Genomic DNA, 16,306 nt, shown 5'->3' on the forward strand with positions numbered 1-16,306 from the left:
GTTCCTGCTGCTTGGGCAGAGTGCTTCCCCAGTTCCAGGGTTAGTTTTTGTTTGTTTTTTGCTGTATCTTGAGGTCTTTAGCATCTTAGTTCCCCAACCAGGGGTCGAACCCATACCCCCTGCAGTGGAAGCTCAGAGTCTTAACTGCTAGACCACCAGGGAAGTCCCTCGTGGTCGGTGCTGGGCGCTGGGAGATCAGCGACAGAAAAAACCCTGCAAGGGCATTAGCTATATGAGTCCCTGGGGGCTCGGACGGTGAAGCGTCTGCCTGCAGTGCGGGAGACCAGGTTCAGTCGCTGGGTCCGGGAGATCTGGAGAGGGAAATGGCAGCCCACTGCAGTGTTGCCTGGAAAATCCCGTGGACAAAGGAGGCTGGTAGGCTGCAGTCCATGGGGTCGTAAAGAGTCGGACACGGCTGAGCGACTTCACTCTAATAACTTTTCCCAGAAGCAGGCATATAGGCTATCACCCAGTCCTCCTACGGGGCTTTCCGGGTGGCTCAGTGGTAAAGAATCCACCTGCCGGTGGAGGAGATGCTTGTTTGATTCCTGGGTGGGGAAGATCCCCTGGAGAAGAAAATGGCCACCCACTCCAGTATTCTTGCCTGGGAAATCCCAGGGACAGAGGAGCCTGGCGGGCTACAGTCCATGGGGTCGCAAAGAGTCAGACATGGTTTAGCAACTGAACAACAAAACAACAAAGTTTACCCCCCAAAAAAAGTGTGTGTGTATATACACATGTATATACATTCCCTCTACAACATTCTCATGCCAGACGGAAGCCCTTCAGCTTTTCTGTGCTGCTGCTGCTGCTAAGTCGCTTCAGTCGTGTTTGACTCTGTGCAACCCCATAGACGGCAGCCCACCAGGCTCCCCCATCCCTGGGATTCTCCAGGCAAGAACACGAGTGGGTTGCCATTTCCTTCTCCAATGCATGAAAGTGAAAAGTGAAAGTGAAGTCGCTCAGTCATGTCCGACCCTCCATGACCCCATGGACTGCAGCCTACCAGGCTCCTCCGTCCATGGGATTTTCCAGGCAAGAGTACTGGAGTGGGGTGCCATTGCCTTCTCCAGCTTTTCTATAGTGTGGCTTAAAAACCCGAGGGTTAGAGAGTTGCCCTGCTTTAAATGAAGCCACACAATGACCTTCTGGGCCCCAGAACGTCCCGGCCTTATAGAGATGGCTTTCTTGGAAGCATTGCCTACTCTCCATTTGACTTTGGCTCAATTTCCCCTTCCACTGAAATGCTGGAGCGCTCTCATGGCTGAGCAAGGCAAAATTTACTACTTTTATGAATCTGGTGACTGTTGACGTTTGTGAAGGAGAATTGGCTTTCCTGTTGTGTTTATTTCAGCCTGCTCCCACTTGAGGAGGCCCTCCTGCCTCTCTGTCTGGAACATCCCCCCACCCCACCAGGCTAAGAAATTAGATGCCATGAGATATGTTAATTCAACATTATGGCTTAAGAATTATATTTCCTGGACCTCACGTGGACTTAAAGGTTTAATCGATCAAGCTTTTATTGCTTCCTTTTTTCCTTAGAGCAGGCATATTGAAAACGATGGTTTTCTCCCTGCAGTCATAACTCAGTGGCCTCGCTGACTTTGGGCTCGTGTTAAGACTTCAAAAAACAGACTCCATTGGTCTGGTTGTGCGTGTGCTCAGCAGGGGCCAAGGCTGCAGTCTTGGCCTGTTCCTGACACCCCTTCAAGTTCACAGCTCTCCTCTGTCACAGCCCAGTCAGTCTCTTTCTTAACCACCACAAAGATTGTTTTCTTCTTCAGCATTTGATCATGAACAGAAGAGATAAGATATGGATTTTTTTTTTTTTAATGCCTAGCCATCTTACCAGTAACTTCTCAGGGCTGAACTCCCAACTTGTCAGCAGCATTAAAAAAAATTAAAAAATCATACCCTTTGTCAGAAAATCATTAGCAGGCAGGTGTGGCAGGGCTCGTTAGAACACTCTGCGGCACCGGCTGCGAGCCGCCCTCACGACTCCCCTCCGCTTGCACATTGTCGCACCTCCCCTTTCACCCCCTGCAGGTGAAGAAGCAGATCTTGGATGAAAAGATCTACTGCCCTCCGGAGGCGTCTGTGCTCCTGGCTTCTTACGCCGTCCAGGCCAAGGTAGGCTCAGAGAAGACACAGGCATTCTTTCTGAGTGTTAATGCATGTCACGGGATCATGCCAGACATCCACTTCTCTGGACTCTGTGGGCTTCAGAGAGACTTGCCCCGGAAAGCGGGATGCTCTGGGACGTGTGGGCTTGGGGACCACTCTCTCTGTCCCGCTTCGGTACCATCTTAGTGTGTGTGTGTGTGTGTGTGTGTGTGTGTGTGTGTGTGCGCGCGCGCGCGCGCCTACCAATGATAAGTGTACAGCTTGATGGATTTTCTATGTAATCCTGTTTGCACATGTGGTTAATTATATTCACCGCGCCAACCTCTCTTTTCATTAACTGGGAAAAATGAGTTTATCATCTCCAGTTTTGGCCAGACGTGGCCTTGAGGTCAGAAAGGCTCAGGTCCTCACTGCAAACTCATCTTCTGAGGACCAGCAACCGTGTGTGACGGGACCACACCCTAGAGAATGTTCGTTTCATGCCCCCGACGGGCGTGCTGGCTGTGCTTATGGTGGCACTGCCGGCCCTCGGGCCCACTGAGCCCAGCGGAGCTGTCTGGTGACCTGAGAGTCTTTCAGAGAAATGGCTGCAGTTTGGGAATGGTGGGGCAGGGAGCAGTGTTCCTATCCACTCTGTTTTTATAAGATGAACCGTAGGGTCTACCCAGGATGCTTCATGCCCCTCAGGTTTCCTGCTTTAGTCACATGCCACTTGCTCTTTTGTTTTTTCGCTTTTTAACTTACCTTGGAGTATAGCTAATTAACAACATTGTGATAGTTTCAGGTGGATACCTGAAACGCAAAGGGACTCAGGCATGCATACACATGTGTCCATTCTCCCCCAAACTCCCCTCCATCGAGGCTGCCTGTTGACACTGAGTAGAGTTCCTTGCTGTGCACACCAGGACCTTCTTGGTTATCCATTTAAAATGCAGCGGATCATGGATGCACGTCCATCCCAAACGCCCTGTCCCTTTCCCATCGTTTCCCCTACCTGCCTTTTGCCCTTCGTCCCTTCGCTGCCCCCTTTCACTGCAGCGTGGGAAGATGACCTCAGAACTGGGTCACTTTCATTAGCTTTGTAATTTTGCACAATCTTTTCGGTTATCATTTTTCTTTTTTAATTAGAGGTCTCCATAAAGCCATTTCCCTGAAACGTTCCAGAAATGAATAAGACCCTCAACTTCTTAGCCCACTTTTTAAGGGGAGCTTAAGATAATTTCAGATCAAAGCCAGGAAGGAAAAAAACTGGCTCACCATTTGGAGGAGAAAAGGGTCTGTACATGTTCGTCACACCAACAGAAGCATCCGGGTCGCTGGATGACTCGTCTAGTATTTGCTGAGTATTTGCCGGCCGGAGAGGAGGCTGTTGACTCTGTCATGGATACAGACACGAAGCGAGCATCTCTGCCCTCAGCGGTTTGTTCAAGGTCGTTCGGGCAACCTTGGGTAAAGCTCAGGGCAGAACCCACAGCCTTGGGATTACATCTTGTGCCTTGCCTGTCCCGCTGCCCTGACAAATGAGTAATTGAGAAAACAGAATGGGCCTGGATTCAACTAAAACATATGCTTCCTTTTCTGCTTTGATTAAGAATATTAATAACAGGGGAAAAAACGTGTCCTTTCAATCAGTAGCGCCCTGACAGTGATGAAGCAGTTGCTGTCACTTTCATTAAATCCGAGCACTTCCTGGCCCGGAACCGAGCTCCTCTCCCGCCTGCTTTCTCCCCAGCCAAGAGGATGCCCAGGCTCCCAAGGATACCACCTCCCTCTGAAGGACTTCAGTTCTCAAAGGCCACAGTGTCTTTGTACAAATTGGGGGAGCCCCCAGATTCAAAGGCCACTTGTGGAAAAAAAATAACTTTTCAGGGAGCCAGCAGATGTTTGCTTAAACAGGTTTCACTCTAGGAAAGCCCTCCTGATTTGGATCCTCCTAATTTAGAGATGAAAGTGATGCACAGACAGCATATGTGGTTCATATGGAGAAGCGTGTTCTAGCTGTTTTTCCCGGTGTAAATTGTCACAATCGTCCAAACAAAGGTGATCTATGGCTTGGAGTCTGCGTCTGGGAAGCTAAGGATTATTGGACCATACTTCCAGTTTCTAGGACAGCTGTTGATATGAATAGGGTGCCTCTGGTTGTAACGCTGATCTGGTCTTATACGTCACAGTGTTATAACATGAATATTTCTTGAGGTTCCTCAGAGGAGTCTTTTCCGGAAGCTAAGGATCAAGAAAGGTTAATAATTTGTCTCACAATACTTGATGTTAATTCTGTTTTAATTGGAATTTATAGCCCACTATTTTTTTGAGTTTTTTTTTTTTAATGTGTGTACCATTTTTAAAGTCTTTATTGAATTTGTTACAGTACGGCTTCTGTTGTTTATGTTCTGTTTTTTATTTATTTTTTTTTTGCCCAAGAGGCATGTGGTATCTTAGCTCGCTGACCAGGGATCAAACCCATGCCCCCTGCATTGGAAGGCAGTCTTACCACTGGTCCACCAGGGAAGTCCCTCTACAGCTCACTGCCTGGTGGACAGGATTTGAAGGAAAAGGGAGCTAGAGAATGGAGCCAGGATGAGAACCCTCGAGTCTGATTGCCTCACTTAGCTTTTGCTCATACCATGAGAGGGGTCTCTGGGTACCACACTGGTACCACCCCTTTCACTAAATCCCAGGTTCATTTATATGGTCACACCCCTGCAAACTTTTCAATAAATTGTACCCGTTTCTTCCATTATATTCCATTTCTTCTCTTCACAACCTTTCTGAGACAGACAGGAACTGTAGAAGTGTGGTGCGGAAAGTGAATTTGAGTGCGTTAACACTTGGGACGTAATTACGCACCAGTGTGTTCATTACAGTGTTTCAGCTGTTCAGCTGATATCGACACAGTTCATTCTAAAGCATAAACAACTACCCTTAAAGCATAAGTACAAATATTAATCACATGGTTCAGTTAACAAGAACCATATTTCATAGTTGAAGTTTAGGTTATATTTCAATTAAAAATATGGGCTGTTTTTTTTTCTTTTGGCCTAGTCATGTGACATACCAAACCATCTTGCAATGTTTTAAGCCACCTGTTGGATTTCATATTGACAGTTTGAAAATGTGTTCTTATTAAAAATGACTTGGAGAGGGAATGGTATATAATTCCCCAGTCTTGCAGGGCTGGCCAGCAGATTCCTAGTGCTCGGAGAGAGGAAGGGCTGGTGGGGGGGAGAGGAGGCTTGTTGTTTCTTAGTGCGCTCCGATGCCAGTCGGGCAGAGCACCAAAAGCAACTCAGAAGTTGGGTGTCTGTAAAGTGTAGGGAGAGCGAGTGTAAGAGTTGAGGCTGGAGAGGTCTGCTGGGAGCAGATCATAGAGTCTTAACTTCATCCTGTGGGTGATGCAGAGCCAGGGAAGGGTTTATATTTTAGACAGATCCTTTGGTGGCTGTGTGAAGGACAGAATGGAGGAATACCAGTCTGGAAGCAAGGAGACCCGGTAGAAGGCTGCGGTGGTCATCCAGACAAGACTGTGGGATTCACGCCTTGGGCAGTGGTCAGCTGGATGGGAGGAGACTGACTTTAAAATATCCAGGTAAAAAGGACTTCCTTGGTGGCCCAGTGGCGGAGAGTCCATCTGCCAGTACAGGGAACACGGGTTCAATCTGTGGTCCGGCAGGATTCCACATACCAAGGAGCAGTTGGGCGGGTGTGCCACAGTTACTGAGCCTGAGCTCTCGAGCCCTTCAGGCCACAACTAATGAAGCCCTTATGCCTAGAACCTGCCTAGAACCTGTGCTTCTCAACAAGAGAAGCCACCGCAACGAGAAGCCCGTGTGTCACAACTGGAGAGTAGCCCCCATTTGCTGCAACTAGGCTTCCCTGGTGGCTCAGAGGTTAAAGTGTCTGCCTGCAATGTGGGAGACCTGGGTTCAATCCCTGGGTTGGGAAGATCCCCTGGAGAAGGAAATGGCAACCCACTCCAGTATTCTTGCCTGGAGAATCCCATGGACGGAGGAGCCTGGTGGGCTACAGTTCACAGCGTCACAAAGAGTTGGACACGACTGAGCATGACACATGAGAAAGCCTGTGGGCAGCAATGAAGACCCAGCACAGCCAAAATAATAGTAAAATTTTTAAAAAATAAAAAATATCCAGGAAAGAAATATAATATCTAGGAAAAAAATATTCAGAAGGCAAAACTTGATGTAAGTGGTGCTGTCCTCTGCATATCTCCCTTTTGGAGGGACTTATCATTTTACAAATGGGTATTTTCTCTCTCTCAGTGTTGATTTTGAGATATGTCATGTTGGATGTGTAGATGTAGTTGGTTGATTCTAACTGCTGTATGGTAGCCATTGATGAGTAAGCCTAATTTATTTTTCCATCCTCCTGAGGATGAGGTACGTTTAGTTTCTGCTGTTTCCCTATTATAAGTAGTGTTTTACTGAAAACTCGTTACATGCTTCCTTGTGTACATGTGCTAAAGCTTTTTCCCCTTAAGGTACATCTCTAGAAGTAGAATTGCAGACACATCCTTGAATATAAAGAACTCATAAGGTTCTAAGAAAAAAGATAGCAGGAAAATGGGAGCAGAGGGTATGAATAACAGGCAGTTTATAGAACATGAGAAGAATCTGTAAATACAAAAAGACGCTCAGTCTCACCAGTAACCAAGAAAAATAAGAATTAAATGTGGCACTGGTGGTAAAGAACCCGCCTGGGAATGCAGAAGACTTAAAAACCCAGGGTTTGATCTCTGGGTCAGGAAGATTCCCTGAAGGAGAGCATGGCAACCCACTTCAATATTTTTGCCTGGAGAATCCCATGGACAGAGGAGCCTGGCAGGCCATGGTCCATAGGGTCGCAAAGAGTCAGACATGACCAAAGTGACTTAGCAGGCACACACACATGGAAATATTTCAAACCCATGAAGTTGCCAAAGAATTGATGCTTTTGAACTGTGATGTTGGAGATGACTCTTGTGAGTCCCTTGGACTGCAAGGATATCAAATCAGTCAATCCTAAAGGAAATCAGTCCTGAATATTCATTGGAAGGACTGATGCTGAAGCTCCAATACTTTGGCCACCTGATGCGAAGAACTGACTCATTGAAAAAGACCGTGATGCTGGGAAAGATTGAAAGCAGGAGGAGAAGGAGACAACAGAGGATGAGATGGTTGGATGGCATCACTGAATTGATGGAGATGAGTTTGAGCAAGGTCCAGGAGTTGGTGATGGACAGGGAAGCCTGACATGCTGCAGTCCATGGGGTCACAAAGAGTCGGACACGACTGAGCGACTGGACTGAGCTGAAACAACAAGGTTGTACCATATAGCACAGGGATTTGTTGTTGTTTGGTTTCTAAGTCATCAACTCGATGGACATGACTTTGAGCAAACTCCAGGAGATAGTGAAGGACAGGGAAGCCTGGTGTGCTGCAGTCTATGGGGTGGTGAAGAGTCAGACACGACTGAGCAACTGAACAGCAGGTGATTTACAGGAGCTCCATATATTATGAATATTAATCTTTTGTCTTTTTTTACATGTCAGTCTTGTCCTTTTCTTTTTATGTTTTAAGTGACTTTTGATTTCAAATGATTTCATCAACCTTAATATACACATGTTCTTCAATATTTTATCCTGATGTTTTTATGGATTTTTGTTTATAAGTTTAAGTCTTTAATCCATCCGGAACTTAGTGACTGGTGTGTTGTAGGGATCTGACTACTTATTCTCTATATGTATCGATTAGACCTTTGTGTTTTGTGAAATCCTGTTCAGAGCGCTTGGTCTCATTTTTCACATATAGAAGCAGAGGAAAGTATGGGTTTCTGTTCAACAAGTGACTCTGAGAGTCCTATAAAAGGTAGACTGCTTTCTTTTTTTCTCATTTCTTTTATTGTGAATAAACGTGTCGCAATTTACCCCAATGAAAAGCGGATACCTTCAGACTCTCTTTAAACCATACATTAGGGATGGAGACATGCTATTTATAGCAACAGAGACATTTTCTTTTTAAACTCTGAAGTCGGGGATGGGGGCCAGGAGGCTACCTCAAACCTCTAAACTTCTCACAAGTGGCCAGAAGTGGTAAAGTAAAACTAATGAAAATGGAGAGCTTCTGAGAGAGAAGTTTAAGATGCAAAGATCCACATGTCATTAAACTCTTGACTTCCCTCATCATTCACTGGCAAATTGGTTTCTTAAAGTTTAATTTGGTCCAATCCGTGAACCAATCCTTCTCTCCCTGCCCTAAGCATGGACAACATCACCCCGGGCGTCCTGGGTCTTCCCCGCGTGTGCTGTCTACCCTGCGCTTAGGTTTTTACGCCCACCTGACACCACCTCTTGACATGTCTTTAAAATTCACTGAACGGCCAGCCACCCATCATCTCCCCTTGGAGCCTAGAATACCTCTGCTGCTCTGCTTGCTTTTCCTCCCAGGAGGCCGGTGAACTCCCTTCTTGAATTTAAATTCCATTGGTTTATATCAGGGGTGGACCCAGGTTTTGTGGGGCCAGAAGCTTCTATAATTTAGGGGGTTCTTTTAATGCAAGAACACCATATTATGAATATAAAATTAGGTCAAGGCCCATGCAGGTGCAGAGGCCTGAAACCCAAGCCTCATTATAGCTTCCCAGCAGATTCACTCCTTGTTTTATCAGGGAGCCTCTGTACATGAAAGACAGGGGAACAGCTGTCTGCATCCATGGGGTGGTGTGACTCTCCTTTATGTTCACCAGCTACCACAACTTGAGGATCTTCTTCTTTTGGTTTGTTTTAAAGACATTTAAGAGCAGACCCATACCTCAAAGTGGCTTTAATGTCCGAAGTGGAATTAGTCCAGGGGAGAAGTTCCTTCAGCAGCGTCCCTGCCACCTCCCTGGTGCTCGGATGTAACGTTTGATCGTTTGATCAGTGCTGCAGCTGGGAGCTCAGTATGATAATGTGGGTCATTACTCTCGCAAGCCTTTGGAACCTGAATTTACAGCTCTCACTTTGCATATCTGTTTGCAGAAGCACTCAGAGAGGCATGGAAGTGCAGCGAGGGCTTTGTTTATCATTCTGTCCCTCCAAAAATTAGAGAAGCCAAGAGTGACCAGCGTCTTTATAAATAACACAGGGCACGACAGTGACACCTGACGCCTTATGAGCCGGGCACTGTGCAGAATGCTTCCCTGGCTCTTCATCCCTGTCACACACACACACGCACACACACACGCACACGCACGCACTCACATGCACACACACCCCAGGAGGCAGGCACTATTCCGACCCTTGCTTTCCAGACAGGGAAGCTGAGCTTTAGAGACAGGGTTCCCCACTCAAGGCCTCGGGACAGTCCAGAGCGCCCCTTCAGAACCCTCCAAGACAAACGCTCTCCTTTGACAATTTGGAAGCAGGCTTGGAGAGGTGGCATGAGCTGAGTTTTTATCTTTTGACATCAGATTGTATTGAATGCTGTGTGTTAGTTATAGTTTAAAAAAAAAATGTATGGGTATTCCATTTGATCCCCCGGGGGAGTCCTGTAAGCTATGTACTGGTTTTATCCCCATTTTACAGATGAGAAAACTGGAGCACAAAATGTCCAAGGTCACTGCTAAGAAGGGAAGAAGCTGAGATTGAAATTTTTTTAACTGAAAAAACAATATAGTACAATTCTGCTATTTGCACAATGATTATGAGATTCCTAAGAGATATTGATCCTTGGGGCTTCTACAGAAGAGTGATATGGGACGAAGACATGTTTTCCAGTTGATGAGAAACATCTTTTTTCAATCCCATGAGTGTCCATTGAAAAACACACCAGAAATCTAAACTTGAGATTCTTGGAAAGAGAGGGGTGGACCATGTCCTGATCCAGTTTGGTGAGATGTAGAACCAAGAGCCAAACTTTTTTTTTTTTTTTGCCAGTGTTGGTAGTGAAAAGCATAAATGTTTATAGAAGAATATACTAAAACACTGAGCTTTGTTGTTTTGGATCAAGAGGTAAACCACTGAATACTAATTGACAAGAGACAGGGTTTGATGTTCTATATATTTTATGGTTAGTTTCTTTTTTTAAAAAAACTCCTTCATTTCTGATTATTTCCTGGTCAGACTAACTTTCTAGGAAAGAAAGAGATAATTGTTTGAAATCAGGAAGTTCCAAGTTATTGTCCCCTGTGGGTACATGAAAATGCAGGGCCTATTTCTGGCCCTCCTAGTGATTCTCTCGGAGAAGGCAATGGCACCCCACTCCAGTACTCTTGCCTGGAAAATCCCATGGATGGAGGAGCCTGGTAGGCTGCAGTCCATGGGGTCGCTAAGAGACACGACTGAGCAGCTTCACTTTCACTTTTCACTTTCATGCATTGGAGAAGGACATGGCAACCCACTCCAGTGTTCTTGCCTGGAGAATCCCAGGGACGGGGGAGCCTGGTGGGCTGCCGTCTATGGGGTCGCACAGAGTCGGACACGACTGAAGCGACTTAGCAGTAGCAGTACTGATTCTCTCTGCAAATTTAGGAAAATCAGTTAACCTTTTATTTGTTTTTTTGTTTTGTTTTGTTTTTGTCTGTACAGTAAGGATGACAGTGTTGGCATCAGATTTTTCCAAAGCATTTTCAGAGCCTTGAATGAAAGCTGTTAAAAATATTGCCAGCACTGTCCCCAGCTCCCACCTAGCACTTGGCTCCAATTACCAGCCACTTAGAAGTATGTGTAGGTAAGACTCTTATCACCCGATGCTAATCACATCTCACACCCAGTTGTGTTGTCTCTTTTCAAAACCTAATGTTTTGGTAGCAGTGGCTTCCTTCAGGAGTTAGAAAATGTAGCCACATTTCTCTACAAATGTCACATTCTTATTAGCACATCACCCATCCATCCCTTATGGGATTATGCGACTCTGTTCACAGATATAATCAGCTTTGTATCTTCATCCGAGGATAACAAACTAGCAGGGTTGAAATCTTGACGTGTCATCGGAATTGCATTGCTTCCCGGGAGCTGGGGGGACGGAGGCCGAGTCGACCTGTTCAGAAATACAGTTGTCTCTAGAATCTCAATCTCTCGTTCACCTTCTCTTCTCCTTCCAGTACGGCGACTATGACCCCTCTGTTCACAAGCGGGGATTTCTGGCCCAAGAGGAATTGCTTCCAAAAAGGGTAAGATGTCAAATTTCCCGTTTGGGAAGACATAACCGAAGGACCTGCAGGAATACACGATGGCTGTATCAAGAACGTTTTCATAAATGTTTTGTTATCAGTCTTGAGTAAAGATTTGTGGAATTCCTTTGGGGTTGTCAGGACAGGCTTGGCCTGTAGTTGGTCCTTTGTTTAGAGGTGGGTGAGCAACACTGGTTCCCAGGGAGCGGTATGGAGCAACCTGAGTTCAGCCCAGCAAAGTGAGCTGTTTGTAGCTGCAGGGGGCAGGTGGATGGGTGGGTGCTGTAGCTTTTAATCCCTGGTGTCTTTGGTCTGGCTGATTATCCACAGAAGCAGGCCTGCCCTCTCTTTAGCCATTTCTGATTCTCTAGCTCCACTCAGCTGTCGTGTGTGATAAAGGCCTGCTCCCCCCTTTCCCCTGGTTTGACCTGCGCCCCTGATGGCTTCTGTAAGAGTCAAAGGCAGCTCTCAGGCCAGGGAGTCCTGCTAATGAGCAAGGTCCTGCCTCTGGGCTGGACGGCCCAGGAGAGAGGGGCCACTGCCAGCCCAAGGAATGGTGCAGCCTTCTGAGTTGTGACTCAAATTGAACGATGCTCATTTACTCTCCCACCTCTGCTTGTGACTGGCCCCCTGTATGCTGCTTCTGGGGCTCCCCTCGTGGCCCAGATGGTAAAGAATCTGCCTGTGATGTGGGAAACCCAGGTTCAGTCTCTGAGTGGGGAAGATCCCCAGGAGAAGGGAACAGCTACCCACTCCAGTATCCTTGCCTGGAGAATTTCATGGACAGAGGAGCCTGGAGGGCTACAGTCCATGGGGTCACAAGGGGTCAGACACAACTGAGCGGCTAACACACACACACACATACACATGCCTTGCTATTTTGTAAAAATGATGCATAATTATCAAAAAGGCACACAGTACTCAAACTTCCTTTGTGTGTGGGTTTTCTGTTTTGCTCTCTTCCCCGCCAGGTAATAAATCTGTATCAGATGACTCCGGAAATGTGGGAGGAGAGGATCACAGCCTGGTACGCGGAGCACCGAGGCCGAGCCAGGTGAGGCTGCTCCTCGCTGATGGACGTTTCCCCGTGGGCCTCTTTTTCCTTTTTTAAGGAACTGCAAAACTGGGACGTGCTTGTTGAACAAAATGCAGTACCGGAGTACACAAAAGGAAAAGGGAGCGCTGGCAGCCGCTCCGGGCTCCGGCATTGTGTGTGTCCCTTTGCTAGCGTGTGGCGGCGTGGGCACTTCCCGCCTGTCGGGATGTGCAGACCTGCCGCATCCAGAGCTCATTTAGGTCCCTTTTAAGATTCCTGTTGTGTGCGTGCCCCGTAGCTTTTGCGTCCATTCCTTGACTGATGGCGTTTGGAGTAGCTGTAGGTCTCAGTTTCACAGAATGTTCTGCAGTATACAATCTTACATCATGATGTACTTGTATGAGTCGTTCTGAGGAGAGATCCTTCAGAAGAAAAAGAGTTGCTGAGTCAAAGGAGGTGAGCGTTTTGTGTCTCAAAAGGTGCCTCCCAAATCGTCCTGCAAAAAGACTGTACCTTTTTACATGCCGTGGGCAGAGTGTGAAAGGGCCCCACCTCCCTCCCCCATCCAATCCCCAACAATTACCAATCTAACTTTTGTGATCTCAAAGGTGAAATTTTGTATCTCAAGTATCGTTAGCTTTCCCCCAATCACTTTGGAAATTAATCATCTTCTCCTTAGCCTTTAACATATTTTTTTTCCTGTTTTTCAAACCAACTTCCTATGACATTTTTTTTTAACTCTTAAAAAAAGTGTACCAGAAAGTGGACAAGTCATAAATGTAACACTTGATGGACTCCTACCAAGTGAAAACACCAGATGATCCCCCTTCATTCCTCCCCAGAGCTGACCAGTCTCCTACACCCAACTCCATGGGTTAGTGTGGTCAGTTTTAAAGATTATGTAAGTTCGATCAGTTTCTGTTATCTGGGCCTCACTTCTTTTACTCAGGGTGTTGTATGATTTGGGCTTGTGGCCTGTAGCGGTGGCCCCCCTTTTTCATTGCTATGTAGTATTCCACTGTGTTAATAGCCCACACACCATTTATCCACCCCGCTGTTGACAGGCATTTAGATTGCTGGGTTGTTTCCTGGTTTTTGTTGTTATGAATAACATTAAACAATCTTCCGAACAATGGTACATCAACAATACATGTGTGATTTCAAGTTACTTCAGTTTGTCACCACGGTGTCCCCTCGGGGTTGAATTTTTAAAATTCATTTGAGGCCATTTTCAGATTGGAGAAGAGAAGAAGGCAGATCATAGACTTAAGATGTTTCAACACTCTACCTGTCTGAGAGTTTTTTGCAAGTCATCACTACTTCAGGAGCTGCCTTTAAGTCTGACTCATAACTTAGAAATGGGCGTCCTGGCTGGGGTTCTACAGCCTGGATTGCTCTCACCCCGACCTCCAGCAACACCCAAAGGAATGAGATCAGGAAGGGAGCTCTCAGGTTGCTTGCAGACAGAGATGCTTTGTTACCAAAACCTTCTAGGTGAAGAAATCACGCAGTTGGATAAAGCAACAGCTGAAATAAAATTGTGAACATCCAGATCCATTTGAGGGAGCAGATACACCACGTGCTCATCTCTAATTACTTGAGATGGGTGTCACTGTTTACCAAGGGCAAAGCATGAAATTGAAGCCAAGAGACACACTAATGAATCTGTTCTCTGGTTTTCACGGGGATGGGAAGTTCTGCCTGACCTCAGTGTGGTTAATAGACTCAGGGTTGGGCAGAGCCGGGCTGGGAGCTGGCGGGCTCACGTCTTCACGTGGGTTCGAGGCTCAGCTTGGCGCCCGCCACCCTCCAGTGACGGAGTCTTTCCTTCTCTTCGCAGGGACGAAGCGGAGATGGAGTATTTAAAGATAGCTCAGGACCTGGAGATGTATGGCGTGAACTACTTCACAATCCGGGTATGTGGAAGCCCCTGCGAGTTCCCGGGGCGTAGAGGGAGGCGGAGTCAGGGGCAGACTGCTAAAACGGGTCCTTCCTGGTCCCAGGGTGCAGACACTTGGCCGGCTCAGTGGCCAACACGGGAAGAGGCAGGGAAGAGGGTCCGAGCGCCTCCGTTTCTATTCCGGGCCTTCAATTAGATGCTAGGTAATGAAGTGTTGGTGGAGCCTCGGGGGGGCCCGTCTGAATGCTCTGGTGGAACATTCGATTATTTCTGGCTCTGTGAGATCCGGGCCCACGGGGATCACCTGTAAATACTTTCTCCCCTCAGGACACGAGGAGAGTAAAGCTGCTTTTACAGATTACTGATTTGTTTGGGTGGGAACTCTCCCTGGCAGGCTAATTGGTTTTCTACTCAGACCATTAATACTCCGCTGTCCTCTGGGAACCTGTGGCTTGTACACTGGAGAAGCGTTTGTTTTCAACCCCCCGTCCATCCCTCAGAGCATCTTTTTTAATTTTTGTTTTAGCACCCTGAGCATTTTTCTCCCAAGGTTCTGTTGCTGGATGCAGTGCCTTCCAAAGAATTCATGCGATTTGCTGACCTATTTCATAGCCAGTTCCAAACTGTAAATGAGCAGACAGTTAAAAAAAAACCATCCGCACTGGGCCACCTTAGTCATTACAGTTAAGGCTTGCTTTCCTTTTTGGAGTGTCCATAAATTTTGTATTTGTTGTTGTTTAATCACTAAGTCATGTCCTACTCTTTGAGACCCCATGGACTGTAGCCTGCCAGGCTCCTCTGTGCATGTAATTTCCCAGGCAAGAATACTGGAGTGGTTGCCATTTCCTTCTCCAAAATTTTGTATTACGTTTAGGTAAATTGAAACACATTTAAAATACCCTCGGGATAGCTTTCTACTTTGTTTTCTAAATACATATCTTTAATGGGTCATTTGCATAAAATAAGGTGCACTGACAAATCATGTCATTTTGTACAGTGTACAAATGCCTAAAAGGTTTTCCATGATAATGCTGAAGGTTGTTTTGTAAAATGTTATCAATTCATATTTGCTGATCATTTGGTTTCTTTAAGGGCAGACTCATTTGACACATTTCTGTGGTTTTGTCCATACAGCTTCTCTTGCCCCACCACCTACATTGTAGAGAACTAGATCTTTATAATTCTTAAAAAAAAAAAAAAACAGTTTCTTTGGGGGCACTAATTCTACAGCAGCAGTCAGACTACATTATACTATCGTGTGCGTGTATGTCTCATATTGCATGACAGATGAGGGTAAGGAGTATTTTAGTGTCTTAGCATTAACGTTCCTAAAATTTCTCCATCATCTAAGGAAGCTGTGTGCTTGAAACAATTTAAAAGGGGCCTCTTCAGTCCTCACCTCTCTCTGTTTATTCTCTAAAAGTCTTGGAATCATCATGATAGGAGACAAGAGGGTGGGATCCATTTTTTTTCCCCTCTAAAAATTTAAGTTAGAAACATAATGAAATATCTTGTTTTCCAAAATGTAGATTTTGAAAGCACAAAGCCTCACTTGTGTTAATGCAGTGGTTTTAAGAGCCCTGCAGACGAGCTCATGACTCCCTCACGCTTTGGTGATCACACCTGACTCCAGGGTGTTAGATGGAGTAAAAAGATTTTCTCCTCCACCTGCTGTTACTTGGTACTTCTCCTCACAGTCGGGGCATGTCCTTTGCTTGCCGACCTGTTTTCCTGCCCTGGAGTCTTGGTTCCTATTCCTTGTTGTCAGCAAGGGAGTCAGACGCAGGGAGCTGGCCACCACCGCTGTTCGAGGGCCAGACTGCACAGGGCAGGGGCCCACACCCGCACCTGAGGAGGTGCGCACTGGTCCGCAACGTGAGGGCCCAGGGCATCGCCCTCCGGGGTGCTAGGTGCTGGCTGGACCACCATTAGAGGCATAGCCTGCATGCAACCTGTCAATTTTCAAACAGCTTTATTGGAGTGTAATTTACTTTCAATTCATTTTGATATTTTTTTCTCCCCAGTATCTTACAATAAAAAATTTCCAACATACAGGGAAGTTGGAAGACTTTGGAGTGAGGACCTGTGTGCACCCGCTGCCT

At 46.4% G+C, this 16,306-nt stretch overlaps 1 protein-coding gene across 4 annotated transcripts in view; it reads left to right on the top strand.

The window, feature by feature from the left end:
* Window positions 1–16,306, top strand: part of NF2 (NF2, moesin-ezrin-radixin like (MERLIN) tumor suppressor) — a 74,697-nt gene that overhangs the window by 30,916 nt on the left and 27,475 nt on the right. For all 4 annotated transcript variants that reach the window (XM_019977419.2, XM_019977420.2, XM_019977417.2 and 1 more), the window contains exons 4-7: window positions 2,047–2,130; window positions 11,200–11,268; window positions 12,240–12,322; window positions 14,145–14,220. In XM_019977419.2, the coding sequence (XP_019832978.1) occupies window positions 2,047–2,130; window positions 11,200–11,268; window positions 12,240–12,322; window positions 14,145–14,220 (312 nt within the window). The remainder of the gene's footprint in view (window positions 1–2,046; window positions 2,131–11,199; window positions 11,269–12,239; window positions 12,323–14,144; window positions 14,221–16,306) is intronic.

The sequence above is a fragment of the Bos indicus genome, chromosome 17, assembly GCF_029378745.1.
Source record: "Bos indicus isolate NIAB-ARS_2022 breed Sahiwal x Tharparkar chromosome 17, NIAB-ARS_B.indTharparkar_mat_pri_1.0, whole genome shotgun sequence".
NCBI lineage: Eukaryota > Metazoa > Chordata > Mammalia > Artiodactyla > Bovidae > Bos > Bos indicus.